The sequence below is a fragment of the Triturus cristatus genome, chromosome 7 (genome assembly GCF_964204655.1).
Source record: "Triturus cristatus chromosome 7, aTriCri1.1, whole genome shotgun sequence".
In the NCBI taxonomy this organism is placed as follows: domain Eukaryota; kingdom Metazoa; phylum Chordata; class Amphibia; order Caudata; family Salamandridae; genus Triturus; species Triturus cristatus.
The window spans coordinates 1,454,510,122-1,454,524,505 of NC_140590.1; the positions used below are offsets into that span (position 1 = coordinate 1,454,510,122).

Sequence of the window (14,384 nt, forward strand, 5' to 3'; positions counted from 1 at the left end):
GAGCACCGCCTCGTGCTAAACGAGGAAAAATAAAATGATGAAAAAAAGCATTTTATTATCATTTTATTTTTGCATAACTGCTGACGATGGAGTCTTCAGCTTGGCGGGCGGGGCCAGGCAATCTTGTCATAGAGGCATGGCATGGGGAGGAGTGGTGAGCACTTTGAAGTTCACACGTGTGTTTGGCTGGCCCTCCTAGGCTGGCCAAACACACATGCACACTTGAGTTTCTCCAACCCAGCTGTGTTGCAAAGCCAGGTGCGATAAACACCCCAGGCTCCAATGCGCCGTCTGAGATGGAAACGAAGCCGCTCAGACCCATCCCAGCGCTTCCATCATGCTGGGAATAGCATTCCCAGCATGAGAGAAGGGCTGGGATTTTGCATCAAGGAGCTCCTGCAGTTGGAGTCCAGGATCAGAGGAGAGAAGGAAGTCGTCTGCCGTCTGAGCGGGAGGTAAGTGGGATTTTAATTATTTTATGTGTTTTGTTTTTGGTTGTAAATTTCCCACCGCCTCACCACTAAGCAACAATAGCAGCCCCCACTGCAGTGTTTATATGGCATACTGGCAACCGAAAAAAGTCATATATTACTTCAAGGCGACTGAGATCCCAGTTTGCACCCTACAAGAGACGCGAGTGTGTCTATCATTTGATTAGGAGTAATTGTAGGAAAGTCACCCTGGAGGATATTGCAGAGGTCAATATTGAGTGCGGCATAGAATGAGTGTGTGCACTCATCAGAACGAGTGTGGTTTGTTTATCATGAGGTATTATAAATGATTCTACGCCTTTCCAGGCACCTTTCTGGTTTCATTTGTTTTTCTGTGTTCCTTCAGCTCGTCAGGAAGGGGTGTCGGTGTTGCAGCAAGCACTCTCAAAGATCACACTGCCAGACTTCTCGGGGACCTTTCATGTGAAACATTTGGGAAAGGTGCACTACAGCTTCAATAGGTGAGTGGGTATGCTGACAGGGCCGGCTTTAGGGCAGTGAGACCGCTGCAACTGCACTGAGCGCTGATCTGGGGAAGGGTGCGATGGCCTCGGGGGGGGACGTTGTGTTGAGCAATAACTTACGATTTATAAAAACACCTAGCAGAGTTCTTTGTACGTCCAGTTTTCAGGCAGCTTTAAACATATCAAGATAGGTGATAAATGTTCCTGCTGGAGAGAGATCAGAGTTTTGTCTAGTGGAAGTTCGACTCACCATAAAGTAGCGCAGAGGGTTGATATGGCTGCTACAAAGAATGCATGCCTTGCAGATCACATAACTGCATTTTATGTGGATAGCTGAGTGGATTACTGATCTTGTCACAGAGATCCTCCTGTTACCGCAGTTCTTAAGATACAACTCTAATACTGAACAGTGACTGTTGCGAACGGTCATCAAAGAGCTGCATGCAAACTGCATAAAACAGGTTAGGAAGTTATGTTTTTTTCCCCCTACTCTTTTCATGTTGCTAAACAGGGTTTGTTTGGGTAGATATACATTCTTATTAGTAATACCAACCTTTACCAGTGCTTTAAAACAAATGGAATGTATGTTAGAGAGGGTCTATGGAGAGATGAGGGGCATTTTTTTTTGGAAACAATGTTTATTGTGTTAAATGCCAAATACAATGCAGAGCTCTGTAACCCAGAGGCCGACTGCTACATAGTACAATATGAATATTGCGTTGACTTTTAATATATGCATTTTACATAAATGAAATAATAAAGAAACAAAACACCCCCCCAATGCACTATCCATGCACTACACAATAAACAGCAGGTATTCGCCCCCCTATAGATGACAAATCCCGCGGGACCTTTTAGATCCCTGTGCCACATTCCTGCCCAATTAACTCAGAACCGCAACATCCCCCGTGGAGAGGGGCTCCAAGTGGAGGCCTCTATAATTTGCCCACCTCCTCCAGATCTGAAAGTGCTTGTGCGGGCACCCTCAGGCTTTACAAATAGGAGCCTCCAGACCCATAATAAAATCAAGACCATTTTTCCATGCTGACAATGAGGGCAGGGTCCCTGCCTTCCACTTCCGTGCAATGTCTCGTTTTGGCATGGGTAAATCCCAATAGCATCAGGTGGCGCTTATAAATTTTTCCCCCCACCCCTTCCATTATATGTAGCAGCACCAATTTTGGGGAATAGGGGAGCTCCCACCCCAAAACTTCAGCAAGACAGGCCAGGACCTCACTAGCACCGTACACTGCCAAATCATGTGAAACAGGGTGCCATCCTCCTGACCACATCGCAAACAATGCGGGGACTCTTTCAAACCCGCACCCCACAGCCTAAAGCAAGTATAATAAATCCAGTGCAGGTAATTGAATTGGATCAGCCGGAGGCGCTTTGCTATTGCCGCCCCCCGAGGGGAAGCCAGAGCTTCCGTCCAGTCGTCCCCATCCAGAGGACCAAGGTCTTCCTCCCATACCTTCCTTAGTTTTCTAGTGTAGTGGGGCAGTTAGTCACTAGGGACTGATAAGTCTTGGAAATTTTATGGTCCTGTAGGTCACCCATAAACAGCTTAGCTTCGATGGGACTGAAATCAGGGAGGGACTCCAAATCTGCAACACTGGGAAGGACAGCATGCCTAAACTGCAGGTATTTGTAAAATTTTGTTTTTGGCATATGAAATTTGCGTTGGAGATCCTGGAAAGACTTTAGAACCGTGCCTTGCATTACGTCTCCTAAGGTAGATATCCCAATGTTATCCCAGTCTCAGAAACCTGCCAAACTGTCCAGTTGCGGAAACCTAGCATTAGACCAAAGGGTAGTCTCCTTTGTCAGCCTGCCCCAACACCCCATCCTTTGCAGGGCCTACCTTGACACCTGAAATACCACCCTCGTGGCGGATGGCAGTGCCCTGCGTATGGGAGCCGAATATAAAATAGTGTGTATAGTTTGGGACCCCATGTGCCTCCGCTCCACCGCATAAGTGGGGTCAGATCTATTCCCATACCACCAGTCATTCAATATCAGGAGTTGCGAGGCCATATAGTTGGAGTAGACATCTGAAGGGGCTAACCCACCACAATAGGTGGACTGAAAACATGTCCGTAGCGCCACTCTGGGTGCCCTCCCCGCCCACAGAAACTGCCCTAGAGCCGAGTTAATCTGACGAAACCAGTGGATTACCAGCTCGGGTTACTCATACATCATATACTCACCTGGGCCCATAAACATTCATACAATAGCTAGTAGTGCCGCCGGAGTCAATTTTGGTTTACCTGCAAGATTTTGTTATCTTTACCCAAATCTTACCATTTCAATCTCCTTGACAATAAATTTCCTCTGGTCAATGAATCTAGTAGCTAGTAGAATAGGAAGAAATAACATTCAAGGTTTTCTTTAATATCCACAGACTCATAGAGTTTTAAAAGTTTTATCTAATTAGAATTTTTTGAGTCAAAGATCAAATACATATTAACATCGAGTTTCATTCAGGAAATGTAAACAAATTTTAGTTCAATATTAAGTCTCAATAAAATATTGAGATGAAAGTACCTGTAAAAGGAGGAAAGAGAGAGTAGGTACAAGGACAGATTTCACAGGATTATATTGACCTTAGGTGATAGATGAACCCAACTCCTTGAAGATGGGCCAGATGGAATCCACCGGTACAGGTGGAAGACAGAGGATCAAGACAGGTTCTGAACCGGGAAGGTGACCTCTTCTAAGTGCAAGGGCAGCGTCACACCCCTCTCTGGCACTACTCTCCTCGATTTTCTCTTCCGCAACTCCCCTTCTATATGATTGGTTTATCGATCAGTTTTTCGGTCTCTCGAACAGGATCTCTGGCATCTGCAGGGTCTGAGACAGCGTCTCTGACAGCATCTGTATATATATATAAAAAGAAGAGTATCACGGAAAAAATATATACAATTGTTCATGGAAAGAGCACATTTAATTACCCCTTCAAAAATATCAAATAATCAAAATAGAATACATCTTGCATCATTTACAGTATATCACAAGAAAACAGGCGTTTATACAAAGAAAGATACAAACACATATATCACATACCATCAATTCAATGTATAACAAACAACAATTAACCCAAACACAAACATTTTTCATCAGTGTCCCCTTTCAAAGTATCAGGCGGACCACTCGGAGGTAGTCAAACTAAACAGTGGGGAACACAAGCAATGAGGGCAACTATGACCCAAACGTTATTTCAGGTGTCCCAGCGACAGTCTGTGAATCACTGAAACTCAAGTGACTCCTCCATCCAATATCTGGACAGATATAGTCAAACTAAACTGTGTTCCCCACTGTTTCCATGAACAATTGTATATATTTTTTCCGTGATACTCTTCTTTTTATATATATATATTGTCCCTTATACCCAGGTATCACAGGGTGATTTGGGTATAACCCTGTTGTTTCTGACAGCATCTGTAGCAGCATCCGTGTCGGGTCTGAGTCTGATATCTAACTAATTAACCTACATCAATTATACTATTCTGTGTTTGTGTACCACCCCCAAATGTTTCAATATCATGTATTCCCCTATTCTGATTGGACAGGGCAAAGAGGTGAGTTCATCACACCATGCTAAATGTAATATTTTACTTTAGGCTCATTGTTCTATGTTCCCGCCCCTTAATTTACTTTCCCAAAGCTTTATTCCCACCCGCATTTCATATTATGATCAAAACATTTTATACAGTTTGTAATATTTGTTGCTCTTGTCCGGGTCGATTGGTTAAGTTCTCATGAGATTCTTCCCAGCTTGACCTTGGCTGGGTTTCAACGGTGTCAACATGGTTCCGGGCAGGATTTAGTGCACGTACGCACAGACCAAGTGGGATAGGGATTTCAGTCACCCTCTGAGGCCCAAATACGAACTAATAATAAAGTCAGAGAAAAACATGTTAGAATACGAAAATAAATGAATTCACTGTATACCGTTTATCTCTCCTCTAATCCCATTTACTTATATATATCTTTCACATTAGCAATTTAGTAGAACTTGCAAGGTTTAGTTTAAGCAAAGCATGCACATTCACATGTGAGTTTCAAGCGGTCATTTTAGAAGCTATTGCGCAGCTGCAAATGTTTCCCTCCAAGCATAGAAGACGTCATACTATGTAGATGCAGTAGACGCATGCGCAGTGATATTCCCGCATTGTGTAGGCCATTTATAGTGACACTCGGGTTACTGGTTAATAATACACATAGGCATGCATCCCCTTGATATGATACATTGTGTGTAATGCAATTATTAGTATTCATAAACAGATTGATTACGGTGTTATACGTTATTTGAGAGGATTTCATCTGAAACCTTGCTCCATCACCACGAGGAGGGGACGGGGAAGGGATAATTCTTTCGTTGAAAGAGCAGACGCGGCAGTAAGACTATCTTGAAGATGGACGACCGACTAGGGAGAGAAAGGGGCATATGGGACCAGGCCCTTAACTCGTCGTGCACACTCGCCCAAACCAGTACAATGTTACGTTCCCAGGACACCCCCGACGAGTCAGACAAGAAAACCCCCAGATACTTTATGCCTACCGTGATGACCTGCACCGCAGAGGCCCAAGCACCCAGTTCCACCTGGTACCCAAGTGGCCACAGAATGGATTTACTCGGGTTCATGAACAAACCAGACATTTCTCCAAAGATTTCCATGATGCGCAGCAACCTTGGTCTCGTTCTATTGACGTCAGTCAAGAAAAATAGGACGTCGTCCGCGTATAATGCAATGCGATCCAATAGTCCCTGGGCCCACTAAAAGTCAGTAGAGATGAAAGGCACTTTTGCCGGGTGGTAGAGAGGGAATCTGAGAAGAAGGTCATGGAGGAGGGAGTACCAACAATGATTGCCAATCTGGGCGCCACCAACGCTAAAGCTGGACTTTATGCGTAACCTCTATCAGTGGCCAGAGTATTTGAACGACAATGGTAGTGGAATTAAAGAGACCGAGACCAATGAGTTAAAAATCACAAAAACACTACTTATTCGCAATGAAAGGGCTAGTTTGATTTTTTGTCTGTATACAGATCTTATGCGTACAAGCAGAAAGTGTTGTCCCCGGTTTTTGTCTGTCCATTAACTGTAGTCAGACATTTAGATCATGGTCTTAGAGTCGGTATAGGTGACGCAAGTGAGACACAACAGACATGATATGCCTTTACCACCTTTTTAATTCCCAGTCCAACAGTGAACACACGACCATAGAGAACAAAATTGGCCAAATTTTTGCCAGGAAAGGACACAGGAAATCAATAGCATGGGAAACGAAGTGTAAACCTAGGGCTCAAGAGGAAGTTGTCCATGTTAAGCAGGGCCTCTAGAGTTATGCAACAGTAGAAGAGTTAACTACATTATTTGTCAATACATTGAAAATGATGTGGTATAAGGAGGCTCATTCTGGGCAAGTATGACTAGGTAATTTTGTCATGTTAGCAGCATGTAATACTGCCTGGGCAAAGGATTAGCTTCTTTAGTATCAATTAAAAACATAAATACAGCAATCCTTACCTGAAGGGTGACTGGTGACTCGGGGCAAATGGTCTGCCACTGCATGGCACTACTTGTTGTGACTTTGACATTTGTTCTGTTTGGGCTAGAAACAAAATTCTTTGTTATTGAAATCTGCTTATTGTGTAGGAGCTGGGGAATTATGGGGCATGTGTGATAGTTATGCCAAAATTGGGTAGCTTGCAGACTCTCATAATTCCTGTGGCGCTTTGAGTAAGCACATTGAGAGTTACATTTTTCTGTCCTTGTGCCTCATCGAGGGTTCTGCACCCTACCTGTCCCCAAGAGCTAGGTTTAAAAGGAGAAGAATGGACATCCGGCCATGTTCAGTACAGGTGGCCCATTTGTCCCCCGTTACCTGAAATGCATCAATAACAATATATTTTTAGAAACACCTCTAAAACTATGTTTTTATTTTAGTGGGAATGGTCTTTTGACTTCTGTGGCAGACTGTCTTTTTGCCGGTTCTGTTCGTCCATTTTGTTTGTGATTGACACACAAAAAAAGCTGTCTACACTAATAGCAACAAAGTCAAATTGGTCTCATGATTCTTCTGCAGCACAACATCTGTCCTACATATTGTGCATGAAATGGCGAAGGGTTTAGAGAAAGCAATGGAAGAATGATTTGGGAGAAGGCAAGCTGTTTCTATGTGTGCTGCACAATGCAGCCCACATCAAAACATCAAAAACGAGGAGAAATGAAACATTTCTGCCACTGCCTCCTATTTATGCCTTGCTTGTAAATTGGGGGCAGCATCAAAATAAATGGGTGTTGTGGTGGAACGCCCACAGCATCACCCACTGCCCACCCCTTTCACGCTAAGCATAGTGACAAAGCGGGCCTTATTTATAAGGCAGCGTTAAGAGCTTAACGTGGCTTGTAAATAAGGCGAAGCCCCTATCGCCACCACAACGTCTTTAAAGGTGATGTTGTAGTGGCGAAAGGGGCTTATAAATATTCCCCTGAGCCCTTTTTGGGTGGGTGAAGGAGCAAACTAGAAATAGAATGGCTGTCGAGGAAATGGATGGCCTGCATTGAAAGGAGACAAGGCAAGAGTTAGAATAGGCGACCGCAGTATGAAGGTAGAGTGAAAAGGTACAATAAAACGATGAGAAAAGGCAAGTCTGAAAAAAAGTGCGGTGACAGAATAGCTGTGGCAGAACCTTGTGCTGGGAATACTATTCTACATAATATTAAAGTCCAAATGGATTTTTCGAATAGCAACAATTCAAAATATGTCTAACCAAAATGATCAGACATGAATCAGCTTTACGCTTATTCACTGTGAATATTCCGAAAACCTGGCAGGATTATATTGATGAATAGCCCGAGAAACTCAGCCCTTGCAAAAAGAGGAAGAAAGGTGACCACACCTTCCTCCCACAATAACACTAAACATATATGGTTATTATGTATCCCTTGTGCAACCTGTCTGCATCCATTTGCAAATAGCGTGAACGGGGTCAAAGCTCAGCGGCACATGGGAAACGAAAGTGGAATGGCAACTCATTAACAGGGCACCATGGGAAAGTGAGCATAGTACACTGTATGGGGCGGCCAATGTTATTTATTGGTACTGGTTGTGAAAGAGCGATGTGCTTGGTCTACAGGGATGAACACATTCTTGCACTGTTTACACACCTACCCTTTCTACCAATGTACATCTACAGTGCGGAGGTGAGAATGAGCCAGTAGTTGGCTCCTTAGTGACCCTGACAGAGGGGGGAAAGAATCAGGGATAAGGTTCAATTTTTAGTGCTTGCAGATGTCTCTTATAGGTTGTCAAAGAACTATGTTTTGCACATCACTCATGTGGAAAGAATCCCCAAGAACGAGCCTGCCTAAGAAAGTTAAATGTTGCCTAAAAACTGTTTAGGCTTGTACAGACGTTCTGTTTATCAACTGTACATACATTTTCCAGTCCCTACTTTGAAGGTTTGGTTTTAGTACTGACCTCAGAAAGAAGATGTCTGTTTCAAGTTGAATTTAAAAATTAAAGACATCCATTAAGTTTCTTATTAATTTAAATGAAACATTCAAGGACTAAAGGCCTGCTTTAGAGTTTTGTGGAAGAGCTACTCCATCACAACATGACAAATATCCCTTCTGCCTTATTCCAAATGCCATAGTATATAAGGCACTGGTAATAAGGCACAAAAGTAACCTGTCATGCTGCAATGGAGTTACCCTTATGGAAAACTCTAAATCAAGCCCTAAATATTATGTAGTGTACTATTCAATTCATCTGCAAGTGCCTAAGCTGTGCATTCAGTGTATGAATAATTAATACATGTTTAGCTATTATCCTAGATTAAATGCAATAGTCATAATGTTGACTATGAATAATGTAATCATACACCTAAAGGTGGACTTATGAGATATCAAAAGAACAGATTCTCATTTTTTCTGGGCAGATCTCATATCATTGGTGGGACTGAGGGGGGTCCAGCTGATTCGGAATCTGGGAGCTAATATTGAGGTGGATTCGGGCTAGACCCAGTGAAATGTGCTGTATTCGTCCTGGTGTAATTTGCAATACCGAATCACATTTAGTAGTGCCCACATGTTGACTGCTTTCCATTCGGTGAAGCAACATGTAGTCGGTGAGGGAGGTTTCTTATTTCCAATTCTATTGGGGCCCAAACAAAGGCAGAATTTAAGGGACACCCCTTCAGCCCTCCTTTTGTTCGATTATGATTCCGTCTGGTAGCTATCTGGAGCCTATCACCTAGATGCCAATGCAATAAACAGAAACAGAGGTGCCTAGTTTGTTACTACTTCACAAGTACTTAAGAGAAACTAAGACGGGAGACTGGTTTTTGGTTTTGTTCTACCCCTGCATATAAGAGATATGCATGTACTGTAAGAATGGCAGGTGTATATGTATGTGTAATTACACAAACAACAATTTGAATAGTACTTTCTAATTTTTCTTGTTTCATTCTTTATAGCGGTACCTATCCTAAAGTAGATTGTCTGAGTGCTTTACAACACACACACACACACACACATTATACTTTGAAAATAAATCATACATGTGTAAAATCAACGTACAGGATGTGCTACATGAGACCAAAAGGGTTGCAATGTGTAGGGGTCACATATCATCCTAACGGGAAGGAATTATATGTTAGGAGTGTATGGTCAGGAGAAGCACAAAGAGCTGTGTGTACCGATGTACTATGCAGGAGACACATTAATCCTCTCCGCCACTTTGTGAGTCATCACTATGAATAGACAAACCACAGATCTCTACAGGAAGTGCATTACCACCAGAGTTTTCTTGCCTTTATCAATATCCCCTTAAGTGTGCTGGGTACACAAAGATCTCTGCAGCAGGTTCCTTCACCCCATAAAATATTTTATAATTCAGCCTTTCTGACCAATTAAGCTAGAACAGAAATACTGTCATGTTTGCCATTGGTACAAATTTCTTTGCGGCAAAACATATCAAATAAGTATAGAAGCTGAGTGTCAGACTCCTGATTCCATACTTTTTTCCGTTGCTACACATTGACACCCATAATATGTGTTGCCAGGGTATTTTTTCCCATTGAAGTGCTGTCTCATAGTCTTTCTACAGAGACCTAGCTTGAAAGCTTGTTTACCAAACTTCGGATGACAGCGTCTTTTTGTTTTTGCAAATGCTGTCACATATTTTTGCAGACTAAGAGGCATCAATGCCACCGTCCTGATGAAGACCCCATTGAAGTCAACCATCACTAAGGAGTCAAAACGTCAACAATATTTGATGATTGGATTGCCAACTGTTTGAGTTAAAAACCTTTTGGGTGGAATTTCACATAAAAAATCTGTTCTGTTTTCCTATTGTGAGGATTTGGGTGTACTGTATGATATGGCTGTGAGGCCTTATCATGGAGTAAGCGCTCAAATACCATCCTGGGCCCAGACAGACTCCTTTACTTAACCTTACACTCAACCCTGGGTAGCTGCGGCTGCGAGCTGTAAGGCTTGGAAAGGGAACTTAGGGGCATCTCTACAAGGGCATAGCGCCACCTGGGCATCACTTTTACCAACTCTCCAGTGGCGCTATGCCCCACTCCATATTTACAGAGCAGCGCTAAGCCACTTTGAGTGGCTTAAAGCTGCCTTGAAAATACATGTTTGGCGCCAGCACAAGGGAAAACACATGGGTCTTGTTAGTATGCGGAATCCCACATTTTTAAATGATGCAGTGCGGCGCTGCAAAATTGCTCGCTACCTGTGCTGTGCCATTTCCTAGTAAATATACCCCTTAGTGTAAAGCATTTAACAAAAGTAAACAATGAAATAAAGTTACACAACATGAAAGAAATTGGACACCAATTGGTAAATATAAAGGGTATATTTATGAATTTTTAGAGACCTTGATCATCAAAACCTCCAGAGCGTCCAGGAGATACAGATTTTAGACGTTTTATCACTTTTAAATGCAACCGGAAACAAGCATTGGTCAACCAAAACATTGTCAACTTTTGAAAAGTTTGAAAGAGTTGGTGTGAATACTCCGATCCGGGTTAGGAAACTAAAGCAGGCAAGGAAAAGGTCTAGGTGACCAGAGAGGATACTTTGAACAGTTACCTTCTGGCCACCAGAGCATTTTTAAAGCAAGTTCCAAACTTTACTGGACGACCACCATAGACATCAATGGAGTAGTCCAGATTGTGAGGATTCAGGCAATGGATGCTTAAAAAAATGCACTGGTTGAGATGCGGTCCACAGGGGTGTCTTTGTGGTTGTCCCTCAGTCCATGGGTAATGAGGAGCAACTTTGGCCACAGAGATCGGGGTCCCTTGAATGCATCTACGTTGCATAGGTGGACCAGCCAATGCGGGGACACTAGTCTCCATGCACCGTGGTTGGGACAAACTCCTTAGGTCGGGCTAGTGTCCCTTGAGTGCAATGAATCCTGACTCTGATAACACTCTCAGGTCTGGCAGACATGGGTGCACTTTTGGCTATCTCAGATTTGTCCTTTTCTGCGCCCTGCGACTGGTGGTGGCAAAACCTCTGCAGTTGCTACCAACTTGTCGGTTTGGGCTTCTTCAGCTTGTGTCCCTGAAGCAACTTTTCCACGAGTCAGGAGTCGTAGGCACAGCCCAAACTTTAATTGCCCAAAGTGCAGCAGGGGCAGTCCTCTCAATACTGTAGCCTATCATCGTGCAGTTTTAAGGGCAGCCCTTCTTCAATCCTTTCTTCGATTACAGAGCGATCTGAGGTTCAGGGTGACAGGATTACCCATTTTATCCCAGAAAAGTGCCCCAAGGGGACCATGCAGTGGGCTAGTAGGTCCCCTCCTCTTTGGTGATGATGTTCCAGTGATGTGTGGCATTTGGAAGTCCCAAAGTGCAATATTCTTGCCACTCTCAAAATGTCGGGACTCTTCCTGAGCTGTGAGGAGCTTGGTAGCCCACGCCAAAGGCATGGCTAGCTAAGGGCTACACGCCCACTGGAAAACTGGTTTGGCAATGGCTTTTCCCTCTCTGTCCATGTCTCCAGCTTGTCTGTGGAACAAAAGGCAGCCTGCTCACGAGTGTTATCTTCAGTAGCCCTTCAACGGTGGTTTACCCTTTGAAGCTTGCCTTGTGGGTTTACATAATGAGTGGCCTCACTCTGTGGCAACTACCTTTTTTTAAAGCCTGAGAGTCTTTCAAATGTATCCTCAGGTGGGCAGAAAGCTGTCTAAATTACAGCGTCTGTGTGAGGCCACTGGACCAGGTGAGACACAGAGTGGCAACTTTCTAAAAGGAGCTTAACTTTAATAGTGGCATTACTATCGACCTAGGGATCAAGTCGGATGTAATATCACAATTAATTTGATACCTTACAGTACCCAGTTAGGTAGTCCCATTCAGAGGTTTGCCAGGCTGAGGTGACAGCTGAGAACCCTGTGTTAGCCAATGGGGCTATTAACTTTCCACAGCAACACAACTTTAAGGGTTTTGCTGCCAAGACATATATAAACCTACACCGGGTCTGGTGGCTCAGTGGACTAATGCATCCACTGCAGGGGCCTGTGTTCGACCTCATGGTCACAGGTTTAAATCCCGGCGGGTCCACTCAGCCTTTCATCCATTTGAGGTCGATAAAATGAGTACCATTGAGTTGGGTAACAATATACATCTGTTATTTTTCAGCGCCAAGATACCCCGTTGCTGGGGTGAACGTGCGCTTTACAAATACACCTGTTATGTTATGTTATGTTACATGTCTCGCTAAACAATATACAACCCCCTGCCACAGGACTCAGTAGGCATTCCTTAAGGGAGACTTACATATATTGTTAGGAGAGTGATAGCTTTGCTATTAGTTGAAATGACAAAGTCAAACTAGAGGTGCAGACACTGCCCTTCCAGTTTGCAGTGGGAGGCTGGGAGACATTGTGTCCTTTGCCACACTCAGGGTGGCACAAACAGTACTGCTGCCCTGGATAAACACTCTGCCTTACATGCCCTTGGTACCCTGGGAACCATACACTAGAGACTTATAACTACGCCAGTACTTGCCAGTTGGGTACATCCAGCTCACACATACTTTTGTAATGGTTCAGAACACTGGCAGTGAGGTCTGGTTAGCAGGCCTTAGTGCACTCTCAGAGTCAAAAAACCAGCAGCTAGTAGTCCAAATGGGGGCAAAAAGTGAAGGGAAACCTGCAAAAAGCCTGTGTCCTTACAACTATTAATTACATAGGCATCCATTTAGGATCTCAGGTGTATCTGAGCCAAATTTGCTCTTTCATATTTCATCTGTTCACTACCTAACAAACACTGTGTCTCAACTATGCAGTTGTTCCTATGAGCTCCTCATCGAATGCCATTTATTTTGCATACAATGTTTGCATCTTTTGACTGCTTTATAATTAACCTACTCCACTTTGAGTGAACTCTGTTTCTCCTTGTTGTTCACTGATAGGACAATGACTGTTGGGGGAGGAGGTTATTTCAATTTCTTACTTTGAAATGATTTATGCTGGTACCAACTTGTGCAGGCAGAGAGAATAAAGAGGGAGTTAGGAAAATCGAGTGCATCGGCCTACTTAAGCAGAAATCAGGGACGGGTTGGTTCATCCCAAAGCTACTTGACCAGCCTTACGAATAATTCGGAACGTAGCTTACTGTTCCGTTTTAGGGAAGGTACAATAAAATACTAATTGAACTTCCCATTAGGCTTTCAAGTTAACTTTACACACGTCCTTGCCCTTGTGATATGGCCAATCTATGCTGCATTTTTTATTTTTCTGTAATTTTTATTCTATATATACCAAAGCCATCTTGCTTCCTGTGATTAAAAGGCTACACATTAGTGATTTTAGAGAAGCCAATAAAGCATTATTCTGATTGGATGATGATGTCATTATTAAAAGTGTCACCTTGTTTCTGAAAGTTACAGTGCTAGCACGCAAGTCAATGTCTGCACTAGAATTTTAGTTTTTTGCTACGGCTTTTATATCTGTATTTTAAATTGTTGTCTTATGTTTGACATGAACTCTCATTTTTTATTAGCCTGTTTTATGGCGACGGAAGTCTTGACTCTAAAGCGAATTATGTATATTATGTTGTTTTTATCATGCACGTTTATGGTTTAAAATGTTTAAACCGAATAAAGAAAGAATTGAATTGAATTGATTCATGCCTCTCTGATTATATCCGTAGGAAGCATTGTTTTATGTGATAGATTTGTAATTCAGGTTTTGAGGAATATGTTGCATGCCACTGCTTTCTCAGAGCCGCCAGCAACCCCTTAGCTGCTCCAAGAAACTACCTGTTGCAATAAAGAAAAATGTGAAAACGAGTAGGGCAAAACAGCCATTCGTGACATTGTTTTCATCTGTAAATTTTTGTCACAAAGGTTGATTTACAAATGCAACATACCATTACTTCCACTAGACCCTTC

At 43.0% G+C, this 14,384-nt stretch overlaps 1 protein-coding gene across 1 annotated transcript in view; it reads left to right on the forward strand.

Moving 5' to 3' along the window:
• Positions 1-14,384, forward strand: part of LOC146812188 (bactericidal permeability-increasing protein-like) — a 445,329-nt gene that overhangs the window by 6,651 nt on the left and 424,294 nt on the right. Inside the window, exon 2 of the mRNA XM_085619207.1 lies at positions 838-952. Coding sequence (XP_085475333.1) covers positions 838-952 — 115 coding nt within the window. The remainder of the gene's footprint in view (positions 1-837; positions 953-14,384) is intronic.